This window comes from Syngnathoides biaculeatus, chromosome 6, assembly GCF_019802595.1.
Source record: "Syngnathoides biaculeatus isolate LvHL_M chromosome 6, ASM1980259v1, whole genome shotgun sequence".
NCBI classification, from domain to species: Eukaryota; Metazoa; Chordata; class Actinopteri; order Syngnathiformes; family Syngnathidae; genus Syngnathoides; species Syngnathoides biaculeatus.
In genome coordinates, this window is record NC_084645.1 from 2,651,538 (window position 1) to 2,670,528 (window position 18,991).

General features: G+C 43.7%; 1 protein-coding gene across 3 annotated transcripts in view; it reads left to right on the forward strand.

Moving 5' to 3' along the window:
- The first annotated feature begins 8,974 nt into the window (after positions 1-8,974).
- The window catches only part of coq9 (coenzyme Q9 homolog (S. cerevisiae)), a 41,893-nt gene continuing 31,876 nt past the window's right edge, over positions 8,975-18,991 (forward strand). Inside the window, exons 1-3 of one of the 3 annotated variants that reach the window (XM_061823329.1) lie at positions 8,975-9,467; positions 14,734-14,926; positions 15,091-15,232. In XM_061823329.1, the coding sequence (XP_061679313.1) occupies positions 9,410-9,467; positions 14,734-14,926; positions 15,091-15,232 (393 nt within the window). In that variant the 5' untranslated portion in view covers positions 8,975-9,409. The remainder of the gene's footprint in view (positions 9,468-14,733; positions 14,927-15,090; positions 15,233-18,991) is intronic. The other 2 variants (XM_061823327.1, XM_061823326.1) reach the window with 2 other exon arrangements.

Below are 18,991 nucleotides of genomic sequence, written 5' to 3' on the forward strand. Positions count from 1 at the left end.
TACTAAATGTACCTACAATAATTCAAGTGCATAATAAATATATTTCCAACAAATCCAACATTTCCCTCCTAATTATTATGTATTTGCACAAATTCTCACATCATCTTGTAACTTCTTCTAATGGTTTTCAGTTACAGAATAATTTCTATGAAAACAAATACACATCCACTCAGAGAACAATGTTTTTACTCATAATCTGGATGTGAAAAGTCAGGCAAGTTTAATGAAAAATAGTAATCATCATCTTTGTCACTGTCATTAACATTCCTCATCATTAAAGGATACAGCTCCGCCACCCGTTCTTTTTGGTTGAGATGGCAGTGTTAATAAGTTTGAAAATGAGTACGCAGACAATGAATACAACAACATTCACACAAGGTCAAAATTGCAGCTAAAACAGCGACTGATACCAAAATTGAGGGCACAAGGGCTCTGTATTTTCCAAAGGCATTTACTCAGGAATCCCACACGGAGGTGTCAACACCGGAACGGTCTTTTTCTTACGATTAAGGGTTCAGTTTTCCTCAATAGCCCGGGTGAGACTGCCATCAGCCGCTGTGTTTTTTGTGATGAATGTACAGCATCGTTCTCTGAATATAGCACAGACTCCCTCGGGTTCACCCAACAACATGTCAACAGCAATCCTGTTTTTGAATGCCATGAGTAACGTAATGGATAGCTGTTCATGTACAGCTTCGAAGCCTCTCTGAGTCCAATTGCCCAAATTTTTGTACGTTGTAATGAATGTAGTTAATTCTGTCTCAGTTTTTGTTGGTCATACACCACAAAGAATAAGGACTGAAACCCTGCAGCTATTTTATCTGCCAATTTATACTCATATGGAACACCACGAGGAACAACAAAAACGTTAATGTATGTTTGATCGTCCTCGCCCTGTCAATCCATGCTCTTTTTATGGCGTTTCCAATGCTCTAGTAAGACAGTGGATAAAATAGCTGTTAGCCATTGTGATGACGGGTTATATCGACACTGGTAGTAATAAGGTTACAAGGGCACAAAATCCTGTCACATTCCTAAGCAATCTGTCAAACAGTCCAGCAACTCCACACCACCACCACTCCTTGAGAGATAGGATTAAAGTGGTCATTAATGAATATTATATCATAGCACCAACTACTAGAAAGGTTACCCAATAATGTTCCACTCCCAGTAATATGAATACTTGTGAAATTTCCTGGTGCCACTTTTGTGGTGAATATTGGTTTATTTTTCTCTGACGTGGCGGTGGGGAACACAAGTCCTAATTACTACGTATAGGATTTGGATTTGTTTTAGTCATTACATCAATAACAGTTTTTTGGAATAGGGGCCGGTACCACTTGCAATCAGGGTTGAGCACCCATACACACTACACCAGGGATGCTCAATACGTCGACCAGTCGATTGCGAGGCAGTTTTGTTTGGAGTGCCGCGGGAAAAAAAAAAAAGACATCCACTGTATTTTTCTGACCTTTCGCTCACCATGCATGTGCAAACAACGACAGTACAGGAAAACACGTTAGTCAGTGAGTCTACCCACCCCCCTATTTTAAGCCCTTGCTTAAGAAATCTTATCAAACATGAGTATGGATGCTACAGTAAAGAAGACAAAAACGTATCACTTTCATACGGAATGTGAGGGAGACTTTTTTTCACAATGTAATTTTCGAAGTGCTTCATCTACCAGTGAAGTGAAATCTGTCACAGCATTTTCAAACTGTTTATGGAAAATACAACACTGACATTCCGCGGAAAAATGAACCCAAGTATTCCTTTCTGCTATTTTTAGCACTGTTGGCATGGTCATCAACAATTGGAATGGACCCTCCCACTTCGGAGAGTGCTAATGTTTATTCTTCTTGATACTAGAAGCTAAGTTGTCTGGGACCTCATGGCCTTGCAAGGGTCACTCACGGCAAAAAGGTCCTAGGTAAGGTACCAGACAAAGTATGGCTCCAAATCCCCCAATGACAAATACAAATATTGGATCTAGGTTTCCCTTGCTTGGACCGGCGCCCCTCTCTGGAACTCAGCCTGGAGGTGGGGCTTGAAGGTAACCACCTGGTGGCCACCCATGGGGCTCGGCCGGGCACAGCCCGTAAGGGTAACGTGGGTCCCCTTCCCATGTGCTTACCACCTGTGGGAGGGGCCATTGGGGTCAGGTAAAGTGTGAGCTGTGAGGTAGGCGAAGTCAGGGACCTTGGCGATCCGATTCCCATCTACAGAAATTGGCTCTAGGGACATGGAATATTACCTCTCTGGCAGGTAAGGCATCCAACCTGGTGAGTGAGATCAAAGGTTACGACTAGATATAGTTGGGCTTTGGGTCTGGTACCCGTCCTCTTCAGAGGAATTGGATTCTCTTCCACTCCGGAGTGGACACCAATGGTGAGTGATGCCGTGAAGCTCAGGAAGGAGTTCTATTGGGTATTTTTGGACTGTGGGATTTCTAAGGCAGTTGATGGGTTCCGGCTGGCCAAGCGGAATACAGCTTTGGTGGTGGCTGAAGCAAAAACACTGGCAGAGGAGGCATTCAGTGAAGCAACAGAGAAAGTCTTCCAGATGGCTTCGATAAAATTCTGCTCCGCCATCCAGCGTCTCAGGAGGGGGAAGCAGTGCTCCATCAACATTGTGTATAGTGAGGATGAAGACGTTGTTAGTCAGTGAGAAAACTTGTTTTAGGAAAAAAAAAAAAAAATTTCTCCAGCAGTTGGTGCTGCCCTGGTACGACATTCAGAACAAAATAACAAGAACAAAGAACAAGAGACATTCTGTTTGTCAGAACTATTTTTTATATTATAAGAATCACAGATGTGCAAGGTGCAAAGTCTTTTTCATTTAGAACATGTTGGAGGACGCTTTTTCTTCCGCGAGTTTGTTTAATTATGGGTCGTGAGAATGTTGGTTATCCAAATGCTGGATGGAGACGATGAACAGTTTCTTCGAAGCTTTTACTTGCAGAATATTCCGGGCACAAATGAGTTACAGACAATGGCTGTAGCAGATCCCAAGTGCGATACAGAGGACTTACAGCATCTATCAGAAGCGTCCACATCACAAAAGTATGAAAGGAAAATAAAGAGCATCACAAGAGATCCACAACATAAAATAAGCATCACAAAATATCTGCATCATAAAGAGTAAACCAATTCTAACTGGTATGGTCTCCAGTAACAGTTTACTTAAGGTTAACTGGTGAGTTGGCATGCTTCATACGTCTGATTACAATACATTGATTAACTGAGGGTGTGAGGGAGTTATACAGTCATTGTGTTGAGCTTGTATAGTGTCTTTGCCTGTACGTGGGGCTGTCCTGGTTGACACGCCTCTGCAACATCGCTTGGACATCGGAGACAGTGCTTCTGGATTGACAGAAGGTAGTCCTCCTTTTTGAGAACTTCCAACTACAGTGGGATCACACTCCTCAGCCTCCATGGTCAAACCTTTTCAGGGGTGCTGGAGCGGAGAGTGTTTCAGGAAGTTGAATCTCAGATTCAGGAGGACCCATGTGTCGAAGCATGTCTAGGGTCAGCGGCCGATCCAAGTTCAAGTTGTGTGCCTTTAGCAACCACAATCTGTTCAGCTGTCGGAACTGGCTGTATGGTAGGCACTGATCCAGGTTTAAATGTTTTTATACATTTAAAACACATCTCAGACATGAGTCCACCAGTAAAAGAGTCCGGGGTGAAATGTTCACTACATACGACAGAGTGCTGACCTGGTTAGGAAAAATTAGCCCTCTTTGTTTGTACAAACGAGAGTATGTGTTACGGAACCCCCTGATATGTCTTTTGGAAAACAATGTAAACTCTGACCAGTATAATTTGAATTGCTAAAAAACCGAACTACACACACACACACACACACACACCACACACACACACACCACACACACACACATCTTACATTTTTTAAAAAATAAATAAGGTGGTAAATACTAAAATCTCAGTTGTTTTCATTGCAGGCTGATAATGAATCCTAACAAATTGGGCCTCATCCCACACTCCCAAACAGCATGGTCCGGGATCCTGGCACGATGCCCAGTGACAGTTGCCGATGTCTTAATTTCTTCACTCCTTCCTCTCCAGTAGAGCCCAGCCGTCTCTGCCAAGACCTTTTTTGTGAAAGTCCGGTTCGCTCCTCCGGTTGGGCACAGATGACTCTTTGTCGCTGTGTCCTTGGCCTGCTGCGTGCAGTCTTGATGGTGGCTGCAGCCATCTGGAACACAGCCACAGGATGGAGGGGTCTGTGCCTCCTTACCAGCAAGTTTCTAGAGGTCTAGATGGTGTCTTTGATGACGGCAATGATGAGCCAGTGCCTCTCGAACTCCTCCTTTGTATACTTTGACTGGGTCACCCCACAGAGCATGAATTGTGCATTCAGGACCTCCCTTGACGGGAAGTCCAGGAATTTCAGGTCGGCGGCTGTCGCCTACAGGTCAACGGCAGCATTGACGGCTCACCGACTCAGGGCGACCATCCATGACAGGTCCCAAAGTCTGTTTGGGAGGGTAGGATGGTTTATATTGCGCCAAAAGGTTGTGGAGTCACCAAGTAAAAGCCCGGGCACTGAACTCAAAGCATCCCGTTCTTGGACAGCATAAATAATTGCATGGGGATTTTTTAAAACTTAACAGTTTTCATGGTCCAGTTGGAATCTCTTAAAAAATAATAATGATAAAAGCATATGCTGGTGGGCGGCATGGTGGATCAGCTGGAAAACGGCATCACAGTTTTGAGGTCCCGGGTTCAATCCCGGAGTTTGCATAATCCCCCAGTGCCTGCGTGGGGTTTTTTCCGGGCACTCCGGTTTCCTCACACATCCCAAAAACATGCAACATTAATTGGATACTCTAAATTGCCCCAAGGTATGATTTTGAGTGCGGCTGTTTGTCTCTATGTGCCCTGCGATTGGCTGGCCGTTGAGAGCTGGGATAGGGTCCAGCACTCCCCGCAACCCTTGTGAGGATAAGCGGCAAAGAAAATGTATGTGTTTGTGTATGTATGTGTATATATATATATGTGTATATATATATATATAATATATATATATATATATATATATATATATATATATATATATATATAATATATATATATATATATATATATACACACACACACACATATATATATATATACCTTTACATTCCAGGTTTGAGGTGGATAACGTGAACCTCATGACTGTCGGTAGCCATAGCCTTTAGCTGCACTTTTGCTAAATCGTGGGAGCGGGCTATGGTGATAGCTTTCTAGGAGCGTGGGCGCCGGCCCCGGCTGAGTAACTTTTCGCACGCACTTGGTGAGTTGGTAGCGAAAACTATGCAGTCTCTGACCATCTCATCGCTGTTTGTGTAGTTACAGTCTTTAACCAACAGGATCTTGGTTTACCTTGCCCGGGGCCCCCCTCTGGAGCCAGGTCTGGAGGTGAGGCTTGAAGGCGAGTGCCTGGTGGCCGGGCCTGTACACATGGGGCTTGGCCGGGCACAGCCTGAAAGGGAAACATGGGTCCCCCTTCCCGTGGGCTCACCACCTGTGAGAGGCCAGGACACCCTATCATAGTTCGATGATCGACTTTGTGGTCGTGTCATTGGAGTTGCGACCGCATATCTTGGACACTCAGGTGAAGGGAAGGACAGAGCTATCAAGTGATCACCACCTGGTGGTGAGTTGGCTCCGATGGTGGGGGAAGATGCCAGTCCGATGTGGCAGGCGCAAATGGATTGTGAGGGCCTGCTGGGAATGGCTGGCAGATAGCCCTGTCAGAAGGAATTTCAACTCCCACCTCCGAAAGAACTTTGCTCATGTCCCGGAGGAGGCGGGGGACATTGAGCCCGAGTGGGCAATGTTCACCGCCTCCATTGCCGAGGTGGCCGACTGGAGCTGTAGCCATAAGGGCTGTCGTGACAGCAACCCATGAAAACGTAGGTGGACACCAACAGTGAGAGATGCTGTGAAGCTGAAGAAGGAGTCCAGGCATTTCTGGCCTGTGGGACTCCTGAGGTACCAGCTGGCCAAGAGGAATGCAGCTGCAGTGGTCGGTGAGGCAAAAACCCGGGTGTGGGAGGAGTTTGGTGAGGCCATGGAGAACGACTTCAGGACGGCTTTGAGGAATTTCTGGTCCACCGTCAGCACTGTGTATGGTGTGGACGGGGCGCTGCTGACCTCAACTCGGGATGTTATGAGTCGGTGGGGAGAATACTTCGAAGACGTCCTCAATTCCACCAACACGCCTTCCCACGAGGAAGCTGAGTCTGGGTGCTCTGAGGTGGGCTCTTCTATATCTGGGGTTGAGGTCACTGAGGTGGTTAAAAAGCTCCTTGGCGGCAGGGCCCCAATACAATGCCAGGGATGGAGGAGTTTCTAAAGGCTCTGGATGTTGTGGGGCTGTCCTGGTTGGAACGCATTTGAAACATCGCATGGACATCGGGGACAGTAGCTCTGGATTGGCAGACTGAGGTGGTGGTCCCCCTTTTCAAGAAGGGTGACCAGAGGGTGTGTTCCAAATATAGAGATCACACTCCTCCGCCTCCCTGGTAAGGTCTATTCAGGGGTATTGGAGAGGAGGCTCCGTATGGAAGTCGAGTGTCGGATAAAGGAGGAGCAATGTGGATTTCGTCCTGGCCGTGGAACAGTGGACCAACTCTACACCCTTGTCAGGATCCTCGAGGGTGCATGGGAGTTCGCCCAACCAGTCTACAGGTGTTTTGTTGACTTGGAGAAGGCATTCGACCGTGTACCTCGGGGAGTACTGTGGGGGATTCTTCGAGAGTATGTGGTACGGAACCCCCCTGATATGAGCTGTTTGGTCCCTGTACGACTGCTGTCAGAGTTTGGTCCGCATTACTGGAAACAAGTCAGACTCATTTCCAGTGAGAATTGTACTCCACCAAGGCTAAACAAAAATGGGGTCGGCGTGACGTCACTGAAAAAGTATCCAGCCAAGCTAACAGACGTGCCTATGTGGTGGCCCTGTTGGCAGGGGCGACATTCCTAAAAGTTCATGCATGGACATTGTACGTCGTAACATTTTCATTTCTCAACCAAATTTCAACATGTTTCCATCCATCCAGTTTCAACAGTACTGTGGGGGGCTCTTCGAGAGTATGTGGTACAGAACCCCCTGATATGAGCTGTTTTGTCCCCGTACGACCGCTGTCAGAGTTTGGTCCGCATTACTGGAAACAAGTCAGACTCATTTCCGGTGAGAATTGTACTCCACCAAGGCTGCCCCTTGTCACCGAATTTGTTCATAACTTTTATGGACAGAATTTCTAGGCGCAGCCGAGGGATTGAGGGTGTCCAGTTTGGTGGCCTCAGCATCGCATCTTTGGTCTTTGCAGATGATAGGGTTCTGTCGGCTTCTTCAACCCGTGATCTCCAGCTCTCACTGGAGTGATTCGCAGCCAAGTGCGAAGTGGCTGGGATGAGAATCAGCACTTCCAAATATAAGACTATGGTCCTCAGTCGGAAAAGGGTGGCATTGCCCTCTCCAGGTCGGGGATGAGATCCTTTCCCAAGTGGATGAGTTCAAGTATCTTGGGGTCTTGTTCAGGAGTGAGGGAAGAATGGAGCAGGCGATCGACAGACGGATCGGTGCAGCGTCTGCAATGATGCAGACTTTGTATCGGTCCATTGTGGTAAAGAGAGAGCTAAGTTGAAAGGTGAAGCTCTCAATTTATCAGTCAATCTATGTTCCTCCCCTCACCTATGGGCATGAGCTGTAGGTCGTGACTGAAAGAATACGATCCCTGATACAAGTGGCCGGGTGAGAAGTTCATTCATCTGGGAGGGGCTCAGTGTCGAACCGCTACTCTTCCGCATTGAGAGAAGCCAGATGAGATGGTTGGGCATCCGATTCGGATGCCTCCTGTACAGCACCCTGGTGAGGTGTTCCAGGCATGTCCCACCGTAAAGAGACCCCGACCCCCGCGACCCGACTTGGAAAACCGATCGATAATGAATGGATGGATGGAAGTTTTTAGCAATTTATCTTCGTCTCTGTTCAGTGTCCACATATTGCTGACATCCCATCCTTTATCTCCAATCCACAGCAGTAGGAACTGCACTTTTCCTCTTCAGCTCTGTTTTTAAGCGGTCCTGTGAACATGAGTTCGGCATGTTACTTGAATGTCCGCCATGCATCTGGTAAATTGGATGAGTCCCAGTCCATCCTCGGGCTTGGAACACCGAATGTATGCCTCCCTTGTGGTCAATCTGTCGTCGTCTTCATTCACCCACCGCCCCCTCGCACCCACTGTGAGTCCGTAGTTGGACTACCGTCACTCTGACACCATTTTATGATCTTGCTGTCGTCTTATTGAATAACGGAGACGTAAGTCCAACTCTACTTTTTAATGTGGGTGATATTTACTTCGCTTTCCCCCCCAGCAAACCTCTCTAGCTCACTTCCTCATCATCCTGTCTCATCACGCCCCGCTGACATAGACACAATCACAATCACGACCACACTTGGTCAATCTAATAATAATGAGACGATACTTGCTCTCGATTTCACATGTGGCTTTTTTTTTATTCCTCACTCCAGCACAAGTGCCTCAATTGCCTCTGGTTACAGTGTTCGTTTGTCAAAGGACTTTCAAGATAAAAGATCAGACGATAATCATAGCCAAAACATTACAGTATACACTTATCGCTTCCAAGCCAAGATATGTAGACAGATCTTGCCGTCCAAAATGGCGTTGTAAACAAAAATGGGGTCGGCGTGACGTCACTGAAAAGGTATCCACCCAAGCTAACAGACGTGCCTATGTGGTGGCCCTGTTGGCAGGGGCGACATTCCTAAAAGTTCATGCATGGACATTGTACGTCGTAACATTTTCATTTCTCAACCAAATTTCAACATGTTTCCTTCCATCCAGTTTCAACATCGCTTATCTTGGTGTGTGTCGCTCGGTGTTGGAGCATGTCCCATCTGACGTAGGGCGAAAGGCGGACTATACTGTAGTCCCCAGTCAGTTGCAAGCCACACATATAGACATGGACATCAATTCCCACTCACATTCAGCCAGTCACTGCGGGGAAACTTAACCCACTCTGCCCGCATAAAAGTCGTGCAAATGTACGACTACAGTATCAGAGACTTTCTTATTCAACGCCAGAGCGTATAAAAGAAGAACAAACAAAAAAATATTTTAACGTCTGAAAAGCTCTTCCCACTTTCCTCGTCACGGTTGGACAGCGTTACGTACAACTGTATGCGGCACAGCGTGCCGGCGTCCTTGTTATTTTGGACATTCGGTCGTTTTGCCGTTCAAACACAAAATGCGCTGACGACTTTGACCTTATTATCTAAACATCATCATGGGATACCCAGCTCAAACGGGCGTATTGGATCTACTTATGTATATCTATGGAAATTTTAGCACCGTGAGAAAAAAGGACTAGACATGGCGACGCTACTCCTGTCTTTCATTACTGGAAGGGCATTTCGGGGGCTGTATCGTGGTAATTATTCTATATTTGGCATCTATTTGATGAAAGCAGAACTTTTCAGAAGATTTTGATATGCTGTGGGTTATTATGGAGGAGAGTCAAAAGCTTATGTTTGCCAACTCGGCAGAGTAAAATTACCTGATAGTTAAATAAACGTTATGCTACACCCTCTCAGAATTTGTAAATGTGTACCATTAAAAAAAAGTGATTGGTCACGCATGTATCTTGTTTTAATGGGAGTGAAGTTAAACTAAAAGCCATTTCAGAGTACTGTAGTGCAATATTGGCGATACAGTATGCTACGAACATTTTAAGAATACCTCCATATCAAAACGGCTAATCATTTGCAAGAATCAGATTAGGATTTTATGTCACAAATTGGCCCAAATTCTATTTTTCAGACATCATTGGGAAATTTGTCACTGAAACCTTAACTCGTTGGTCGATAAATTCTTCTTATTTTCCGTTCGGCTTGTCCCGTTAGGGGTCGCCACAGCGTGTCATCTTTTTCCATCTCAGACTCGAGAAATACTCGTTTCATGAGTTGAGATAAAAATAGATGAAAATACGATGGAAAAACGGACGTTTTCATATTTTCAATGGCGTCCACCCGAGCTATCTATTATTCTCAGTCAAACATAGATGAAGCGCATCTTCCGAATTACTTGAAATGTTACTGAAAGTAAGAATAACAATCGTGACTCATGGACAAAGTTTTCTATCATGGACGAATCCTATGAACGTGATTTTCCACACCGAAGTCGAGTAACATTTTCATCGTTGTCAAAACCACAGAAAATCTTCACATTCAAACATTCAAATATTGGGTACAAGAAAATGTAAAAAGAACAAGTATTACCTTTCACTTAACGATTAGAAAACATGATTTTGGTTGGATGACCATTAAATTAACGTGCCCCAAACCTCACACAGTGAAATCTAAAGAAAATCACAGCCGTTTTCCTTGATTCCTTTACAAACTTAAACAATCATTCAACGATGATAAAACACTTTTTTTGGTTGGACTCCCCAAGAAATTCATGTGCCTGAAGCCTGAAAAAAGGAAAAAAAAGTTACAGCTGTTTTTCTGAATTTATTAACAAACCTACAGAGTCATTCAACAAAACAGTAATAAAGAAAATAAGATGGTCCTCATGGTCAGTCATATTTCCCCCCAAATCTACCAATATACAGACTCTGCTAGGGGTATGTATGTACGTGGACAAAATTGTTGATGACCCCTCCGTGAATGAAAGAAAAGGCCACAGTGGTCAGAAGAATAACTTTATTCTGACAAAAGGAATGAATAGAAATTTCATAAAAATTCATCAATGAAAATCAGATATTGGTCTTGGACTTTGGTTCAACAAAATTATTTAAAAAAACAAAGAACAAAGTCATAAAACGAGGCGGCACGGGGGTGCAGCTGTCAAGCATTGGCCTGACAAATCTGAAGACCGGGGTTAAAATCCCGGCCCCGCCTGTGTGGGGTTTGGATGTTCTCCCCGTGGGTGCGTGGGATTTCTCCGGGCACTTCAATTTCCTCCCACAACCCCAAAACACTCAATTGGAGACTCTAAATTGCCCTTTGGTGTGATTGTGAGTGCGGCTGTTGTAGGTCTCCATGTGCCCTGCGATTCCTGGCAACCAGTTCAGGCTGTACCTTGCCCCCTGACCGATGACAGCTGGGATTGGGTCCAGTACTTCCGCGACCCTTGTGAGGATAAGCAGCAAAGATAATGGATGGATGGAGAGTAATGAAATGGGGCTTGACAAAAACGACGGTACCCAAAATATGTTTTGTGCAACCTTTTCGAGGAAATGATTGCAATCAAAATTTGTCACTTGCAATGAGACTTATGCAGCTCCATCAGATATTTTAGTCCACTGGAGCAAACTGCTCCTCTTCTGTCAGTTATGAAAAGACTTTCTCCAGATGGCATGTTTCAGCCCTTTCCACATATTTTCTATAGAATTTAAATCAGGGCTCCAAGAAAGCCACTTCAGAATAGTAAAATGTTTCCCTTTTAGCCATTCTCATGTGTTTTTAACTGTGTGTTTTGGGTCATTATCCTGTTGCATGACCCGTGACATCAGAGTGAGATCAAGCTTTTCAACAACAAACAGGACATTTCTCTTACAGGGTATAGAATGTCTATTTTTTTACGCAAATTATTTTATCTAGACAAAAATATGGGCATGAGCTGTAGGTCGTGACTGAAAGAATACGATCCCTGATACAAGTGGCCGGGTGAGAAGTTCATTCATCTGGGAGGGGCTCAGTGTCGAACCGCTACTCTTCCGCATTGAGAGAAGCCAGATGAGATGGTTGGGCATCCGATTCGGATGCCTCCTGTACAGCACCCTGGTGAGGTGTTCCAGGCATGTCCCACCGTAAAGAGACCCCGACCCATGCGACCCGACTTGGAAAACCGATCGATAATGAATGGATGGATGGAAGTTTTTAGGGTTTTTAGGGTCACCAATCTTTGACACACAGCAGAATGGAAGTGGCACGCGGTTATTTCCATCAACAATCCCCAACACCATCTCACAAGCTATCTATAAGCAGTATGTCGGAATAACCAGAAAATAAGAAAATACAGTGAAGAAAATAAATATTTGAACACCCTGCTCTATTGCAAGTTCTCACACTTAGAAATCATGGAGGGGTCTGAAATTTTCATCGTAGGTGCATGTCATCTGTGAGAGAGATAACAAAAATAAAAATCCAGATATCACAATGTATGATTTTTTAATGATTTATTTGTGTGATACAGCTGCAAATAAGTCTTTGAACACCTGAGAAAACCAATGTTAATACTTGGTACAGTTAGGCTTTGTTTGAAATTACAGAGGTCAAACGTTTCCTGTAGTTGTTCACCAGGTTTTCACACACTGCAGGAGGGATTTTGGCCCACTCCTCCACACAGATATTCTCTAGATCAGACAGGTTTCTGGGCTGTCCCTGAGAAACACTGAGTTTCAGCTCACTCCAAAGATTTTCTATTGGGTTTAGGTCTGGAGACTGGCTAGGCCATGACAGAACCTTGATATGCTTCTTACGGAGCCACTCCTTGGTTTTTCTGTCTGTGTGCTTAAGGTCATTGTCATGTTGAAAGAGCCAGCCACGACATATCTTCAATGTTCTGACTGAGGGAAAGAGGTTGTTTCCCAAAATTTCACAATACATGGGTGCGGTCATCCTTTCCTTAATACAGTGCAGTCGTCCTGTCCCATGTGCAGAAAAACACCCCCAAAGCATGATGGTAACACCCCCATGCTTCAAAATAGGGATGGTGTTCTTGGGATGGAACTCATCATTCATCTTCCTCTAAACAGGTTAGTGGAATTATGACCAAAAAGTTCCATTTTGGTCTCATCTGACCACAAAACTTTCTCGCATGACTCCTCTGTATCATCCAAATGGTCATTGGCAAACTTAAGACAGGCCTTGACATGACACGCACAACCGGAAGGTTCCCCTTTAAGCAGGGGAACCTTCCGTGCCATACAAGATTTCAAACCATGACGTCTTAGTGTATTACCAACTTGGAAACGGGTGGTCCAAGCTCTTTTCAGGTCATTGACCAAGTCCTGTCATGTAGTCCTGAGCTGATTCCTTACCTTTCTAAGGATCATTGAGACCCCACGAGGTGATACCTTGCATGGGGCTCCACTCCGATTGAGAGTGACCGTAAAGTTTAGCTTCTTCTCCAACAGTGGACCTTTTTTCACCAAGCTGCTTGGCAATTTCTCCGTAGCTCTTTCCAGCCGTGTGGAGTTGTACAATTTTGTTTCTGGTGTCTTTGGACAGCTCTTATGTCTTGGCAATGTTACAAGTTTGAGTCTTATTGATTGTATGGGGTGGACGGGTGTCTTTATGCAGCAAACGACCTCACACAGGTGCATCTGATTCAGCATGGAGCGGAGGTGGACTTTTAAAGGCGGACTAACAGGTCTTTGAGGGTCAGAATTCTAGCTGATAGACATGTGTTCAAATACTTATTTGCAGCTGTATCACACAAATAAATGGTTGAAAAAAATCATACATTATGATTACTGGATTTTCATTTTTAGATTATCATTCTCACAGTGGACATGCACTTACAATGAAAATTTCAGACCTCTCCATGATTTCTAAGTGGGAGAACTTGCAATAGAGCAGGGTGTTCAAATACTTTTCTTCACTCTGTACCGTAATTTCTGGCCTATGAGCCGTGACTTTTCACATGCTTTCAACCCTTCGGTTTATGAGGTGATGCGGCTAATTTGTGCATTTTTTTCTAACGGCCGCAAGGGGGTACTCAAGCGGAAAAGATCTGGGAGCTGTCTGTTTATGGCATCAGTTTACCACATGAAATCACATTTATGGTAAAGCAACTTATGACCAGCTATTGCGCTCAAATTAACGTGACTACATTTTAAACGGATTTCGTTCTTTAAAATACGACGAAAATATACCAACTTAGACTGTGGACTCCGTCATTAGCTTCTGTGGCGTTTTGGTGCAATAATAAACGAGACTTGTACATGAAAAATAGTTGTCATGGTTGTCCGGTTATTGCGTACCTATTTATTAAATACACGGAGTTTGGATAATTTTAAAACAAGGCCGAAAACTTTGTGTACACCAATCACTCACATTTGAAAAATGTACGAGTGTGCTCAGTTATGCCCGCAGAGGTGAAGTTGCATGTGTGTGTTCTGTTTGTAATTATGACTGTACCCCTTTAAGAGCAGAGGAGGGCGGTGTCAGGTAAACTCGGAAGTAGAAGTAGGCTGAGGAGCAGCTCGTTGTTAGAGACTGAGTGCATTCGTGTTGAAAAAAAAGAAGACGTGAGGCTGTGGTTCACTGCACTGGATTGGTTTTCATGTGTGCTTTATTTCAGTTTGTTATCACAGGATGCAGATTGCATGCTAAATCAAGCAAATTTGTGCAACCAAGGGTGGTCTGCTCACTGCTTGTGTAAGATGTGGGTTTCACCATCACCACTTATATGGTATATAAATAAAATATATTAATACAGGTTGTAGACAGGATCCAAAATAATTGCCTTCTTTTAGTGTTTCAGATTGAAATACGATTGTTAGTGTGCTTTCCACGATCCAGCTGTTCTGAATTTTTTTGGGCCGTACCATGTTGGCGTTTAAAAAGAAAATACAAATGTTTCATTGGATTTTACATTTTGGCAACTATGACAATGGCAAGCAGGTCATGGTCAGGTCTACCTGAACTAAATCCCTTGTAGTCTATTGACAATATTGCTCATTGCAGTTGTGGTGGTACCAACAGCAAAACTTCACCGTGTCAGTCCCAAAAGAGGCTTCAGCTGTGCTGCTCTGAGGCTTCGAGATGAATCAAAATCAAAACAATGCACCCACCTTGCTGGTAATGACCCAGCAACAGCTTTCCAGGGAGACTCAACAGCTAAGTCTGTAGCCGATGAGTCCACCAAACCAAGAAGTAGGTCAGTCTGCTGCAAAAGCTCGTCGTGTAAATTGTTCATCCATTCACACGTTACAAGATTTCTGTGCACTGAAGTAAACTTGTCATTATTATTATAATCTAATTTTGCTCATGCTTATGGTACAAGTCTCATCTTAAGTTGATTCTGTCCTGTTTGTGTTAAAGTTACCAGCACCAGGGTGATGTTGATGTGCAAGATGAGGACTATAAAACAGAGGAGCAACTTCAAGCTAAAATCCTATATGCTGCTTTGGAATCTGTTCCAGAGCATGGCTGGACTATGGAGGCCATTGCAACTGGTGCTGAGGTGAGTTGCATTCAGAAATTCTAGTTCAATTTCCAAGAGCTCAGATTTAATCCCTGAATTTAAATTGTCATAATTTGGCAAAATAATTATTAATTTACAGTCAACATTTGGCTCAATCATATTTATGCCCTCTTCCACTATCAAATGTTTGACATCTTTGATGTGCTTTTTTGATGTTTGGCTTTGGAATAATTATTCAGTAGAATATGTGGTAACTGCCTCACAGTTCTGAGGACTGGGGTTCAAATCCCGGCCTGGGCTGTGTGGTGTTGGCATGTAATCCCCGTGCTTGTGTGGATTTTCTCCGGGCACTCCTGTTTCCTCCCACATCCTAAAAACATGCATTATTTAATTGGAGACTCTATATTGCCTGTAAATGGGATTGTAAGGCCAAATGGCTGGTTGTTTCTATATGCCCTACGATTGGTTGGCAACTAGTCCAGCATGTACCCCGCCTCCTGGTCGCTGAGATATGCCAACACTCCTGGGAATCTTGTGATGATAAGCAGCTCAGAAAATGGATGGATGATTTTTGGAAAACAGACTTGGATAGATCTGTTGACATTCAGCTTTTGAAAACTGCATATTTATATATTTGGTATTCTGACGAAAATGAGAATTAAATTAATTATTAATAACAATTAATCAATAACGTTAATGACCATCTACCATTATTTACAATGCTTGACAGTCTCTACAGGAAGAGTGTAGATACAAAAAAAAACAATATAAAAATCGTTGAACACAGGGATCTCATCTGATGTGTATTCAGTGTATGAGACTAACAAAAATTAGATATACGATGACTCATGTCTGCGTTTATAAATGTTTAGTTTATGACTTGCACTGCGTGTGGGTGTGTTGATGAAGAGCTTTCACTCACAGTAAATCAAAAGTACAAATCCTTTATTGGTGCTAGCCAATAAGAGGCAGATTATCTTTCCATAAATACAGTAGGCGCTGGAGTTTTTTCTGAAATCGATACATCTTTGTTGTAACACCTGCGCTGCTCATGATGGAGCAAGCCGTTGGCAGAACATCCTTTGCTCCCTAGAAGCACACAACTGGGACAAAATGAAAGTTAACTTCTGATTGCATTCGCTAGCCTGCAAGATAGCAAGTGAAGGGCTTAAGCGATAAATGTCACCTGACTGCAGTGACATTCTGAAAGCGTCGGCGGTTGGTGTTGTGTGTGCCTTCAGTATGGACTATACACACACACAAAACACTTTTGGGCAGGTTGTGCGTGTGTAACTGTTTATAAACCAAACCAAAGTGGCACAAATTGTCAATATTCAGGCATGAGTTCACTCATATACAAATCAGTCGTATTTTGGCAAAATTGACCATTTTGAAACTCAAAATAAGCCATTTATGTGAATCAAATAGATCAGCTCATTTTTCTGGGATGGGGTCGCCATTGCTGTTGTTATAGGCTGTTTTCTACTAGCTAGCTAGATTCATTCCACACTTCCACCATCCACACACAAATGCAATTTCTGAATATTACTCCGCGGCAGACTAATATGCGAGCACATCGGTCTAAGCATCCCCCTGTCCGCTGGGAACCTGTTATGGATAAGCCAGAAGACTGGACGAGACCAAAATAAAACACTTCCGCCTCTTATGCTTTTAAGAAGTATCTGTACATCTACTCTGTTACAATTATCTAAATGTTGCTCACTACTTTTATTTATCAGCTATTGCTGATTTATTAACTATTTCATGCGCAAAACTACAACGTCGACTTCCGGATTGGGCGGTCTTTGCAACCAATCCAATTTTAGGGCAAGTGATGTTTAGTTAAGTTTAAGTTTTAAGTTTAGTTCACGATGCAGCCCTCTGCGGAGCATAAGCCAGTGCAAACTGGAGGAAGATCCAAAGCCCTGATTAATGCAGAGGGTTGCATGAGGAGGGAATCCGTCTTAAAACTTTGCCAAACAAATAGGAGTGTTCATATAAAGAATTACAAACAATCGTTTGTGGTCCGGCTAAACAACATCAACATCCAAAACTGTTAACCTGCAGGGCACCGCTGGATATTCAGCAACTGTGAGCTGAGGACGAAGGCCAGGTGGAAAGCAGGCTTTTGGGCAGAAAGAGGAGCGTAACAGGTGGTGCAGGAAATCTCAAGTACAGGAAATCATATAGAAAAGACTTTAGCACAGAAGATGGGGGACCCTGAGAGGACAGAGGAGAAAAGAATGGAATACATTGAAATGCAACATAGGGCAAAGGTAGCGGTGACAAAGGCCAAACGAGGTATATGATGACATGTATGGCAGACAGGGCATTAAAGAAAAAAAAGATCTATACAAGTCAGCCAGACACATTGATGGCGATGGTAAGGATGTGCAGCAGGTTAGGGTGATTAAGGATAGAGATGGAACTGTGTTGACTGGTGCCAGTACTGTACTGGATCGATGGAAAGAATACTTTGAGGAGTTGATGAATGAGGAAAAAAGCTAGAAGGAAGAGTATGAGAGGCAAGTGTTGTGGCCCAGGATGTGGCAACTATTAGTCAGGGGGAAGTTAGAAAAGCATTAATTAAAGAGGATGAAAAGTTAAAAGGCCTGGGTCCTGATGATATACATGTTGAGATATTGAAGCATTTAGAAGAGGTGACTGGCATTTTTGACCAGTTTGTTAAACAGAATTCTAACGAGTTATAAGATGCCGAAAGGAATGGAGGAAAAATTTGCTTGTGCCCCCAATTTTAAGAGCAACGGGGATGTGCAGAGCTGTGGGAACTAAATTTCATGAGCAACAAAATGAAGTTATGGTAAAGAGTAGTGGAGGCTAGACTCGGGACAGAAGTGAGTATTTCCAAGCACGGTATGTTTTCATGTTTAGAAAGAGTGCTACAGTTGCATGGTTTGGCTTGAGGATGTTGATGGGAAAGTAATGGGAACGTCAGGAAGAGGTTATACATTGTGTCTTTGTGGATCTAATGAAAGCCTATGCCAGACTACCCAGAGGGGAACTGTGTTACTCCATGCAGAAGTCTGAAATGGAACAGAAGTATGTTAGAATAGTACAGCAAAGCATTGGTGAGGTGTGCTGTACGTGAGACAGAGGGAGTGGAGGGGGAAGAGCATTATTGGAGGACTTCAAATACTTGGTCAACAGTCTGGAGCAATGATGTCTGGTAAGAAAATGAAGAAAGCAATCCACGCAGGTTTGAACAGGTGGAAGAAGGTGTTTGCATCAAGGGTTTGTTGAGTGCGGGTCCAACAGTCCAGACCTGTGTTCAATTGAAAATGTGTGAACATTATGAAGCGTAAAATACGACAACAGAGACCCCTCGCACTGTTAAACAGCTGAAGATGTACATCAAGCAGGAATGGGAAAGAATTCCACCTACAAACCTTCAACAGTGTGTCCTCAGTTCCCAAATGTTTATTGAATGTGGTTGAAAGAAAAGGTGTTTGCAAAATGGTTGCGCATGCACATGCAACAGCTTCTCGCTCTCTGTACACAACAGTGTTTTTTTTTTTTTTTTTTTGTATGGGAACTGAATGTGTCTGTCTTTGCTGCGCACTCACACATCATTGTGCACCTACTCCAAAGCGTTTCTGCTTGACATTTGCAGAATGTTATTTTTGGATATAAATCCAGCTATAGATACTTTACGTGACGTCATGAGTCACATGACTTTTGTTTAGGATGCCATACCGGACGGCAAAACTACAATACAACTTGCGTTTTTTTAGTCATCTTTTTGTGAAAATTGGCTTGTTTATAAGCGTGTTACGGCCT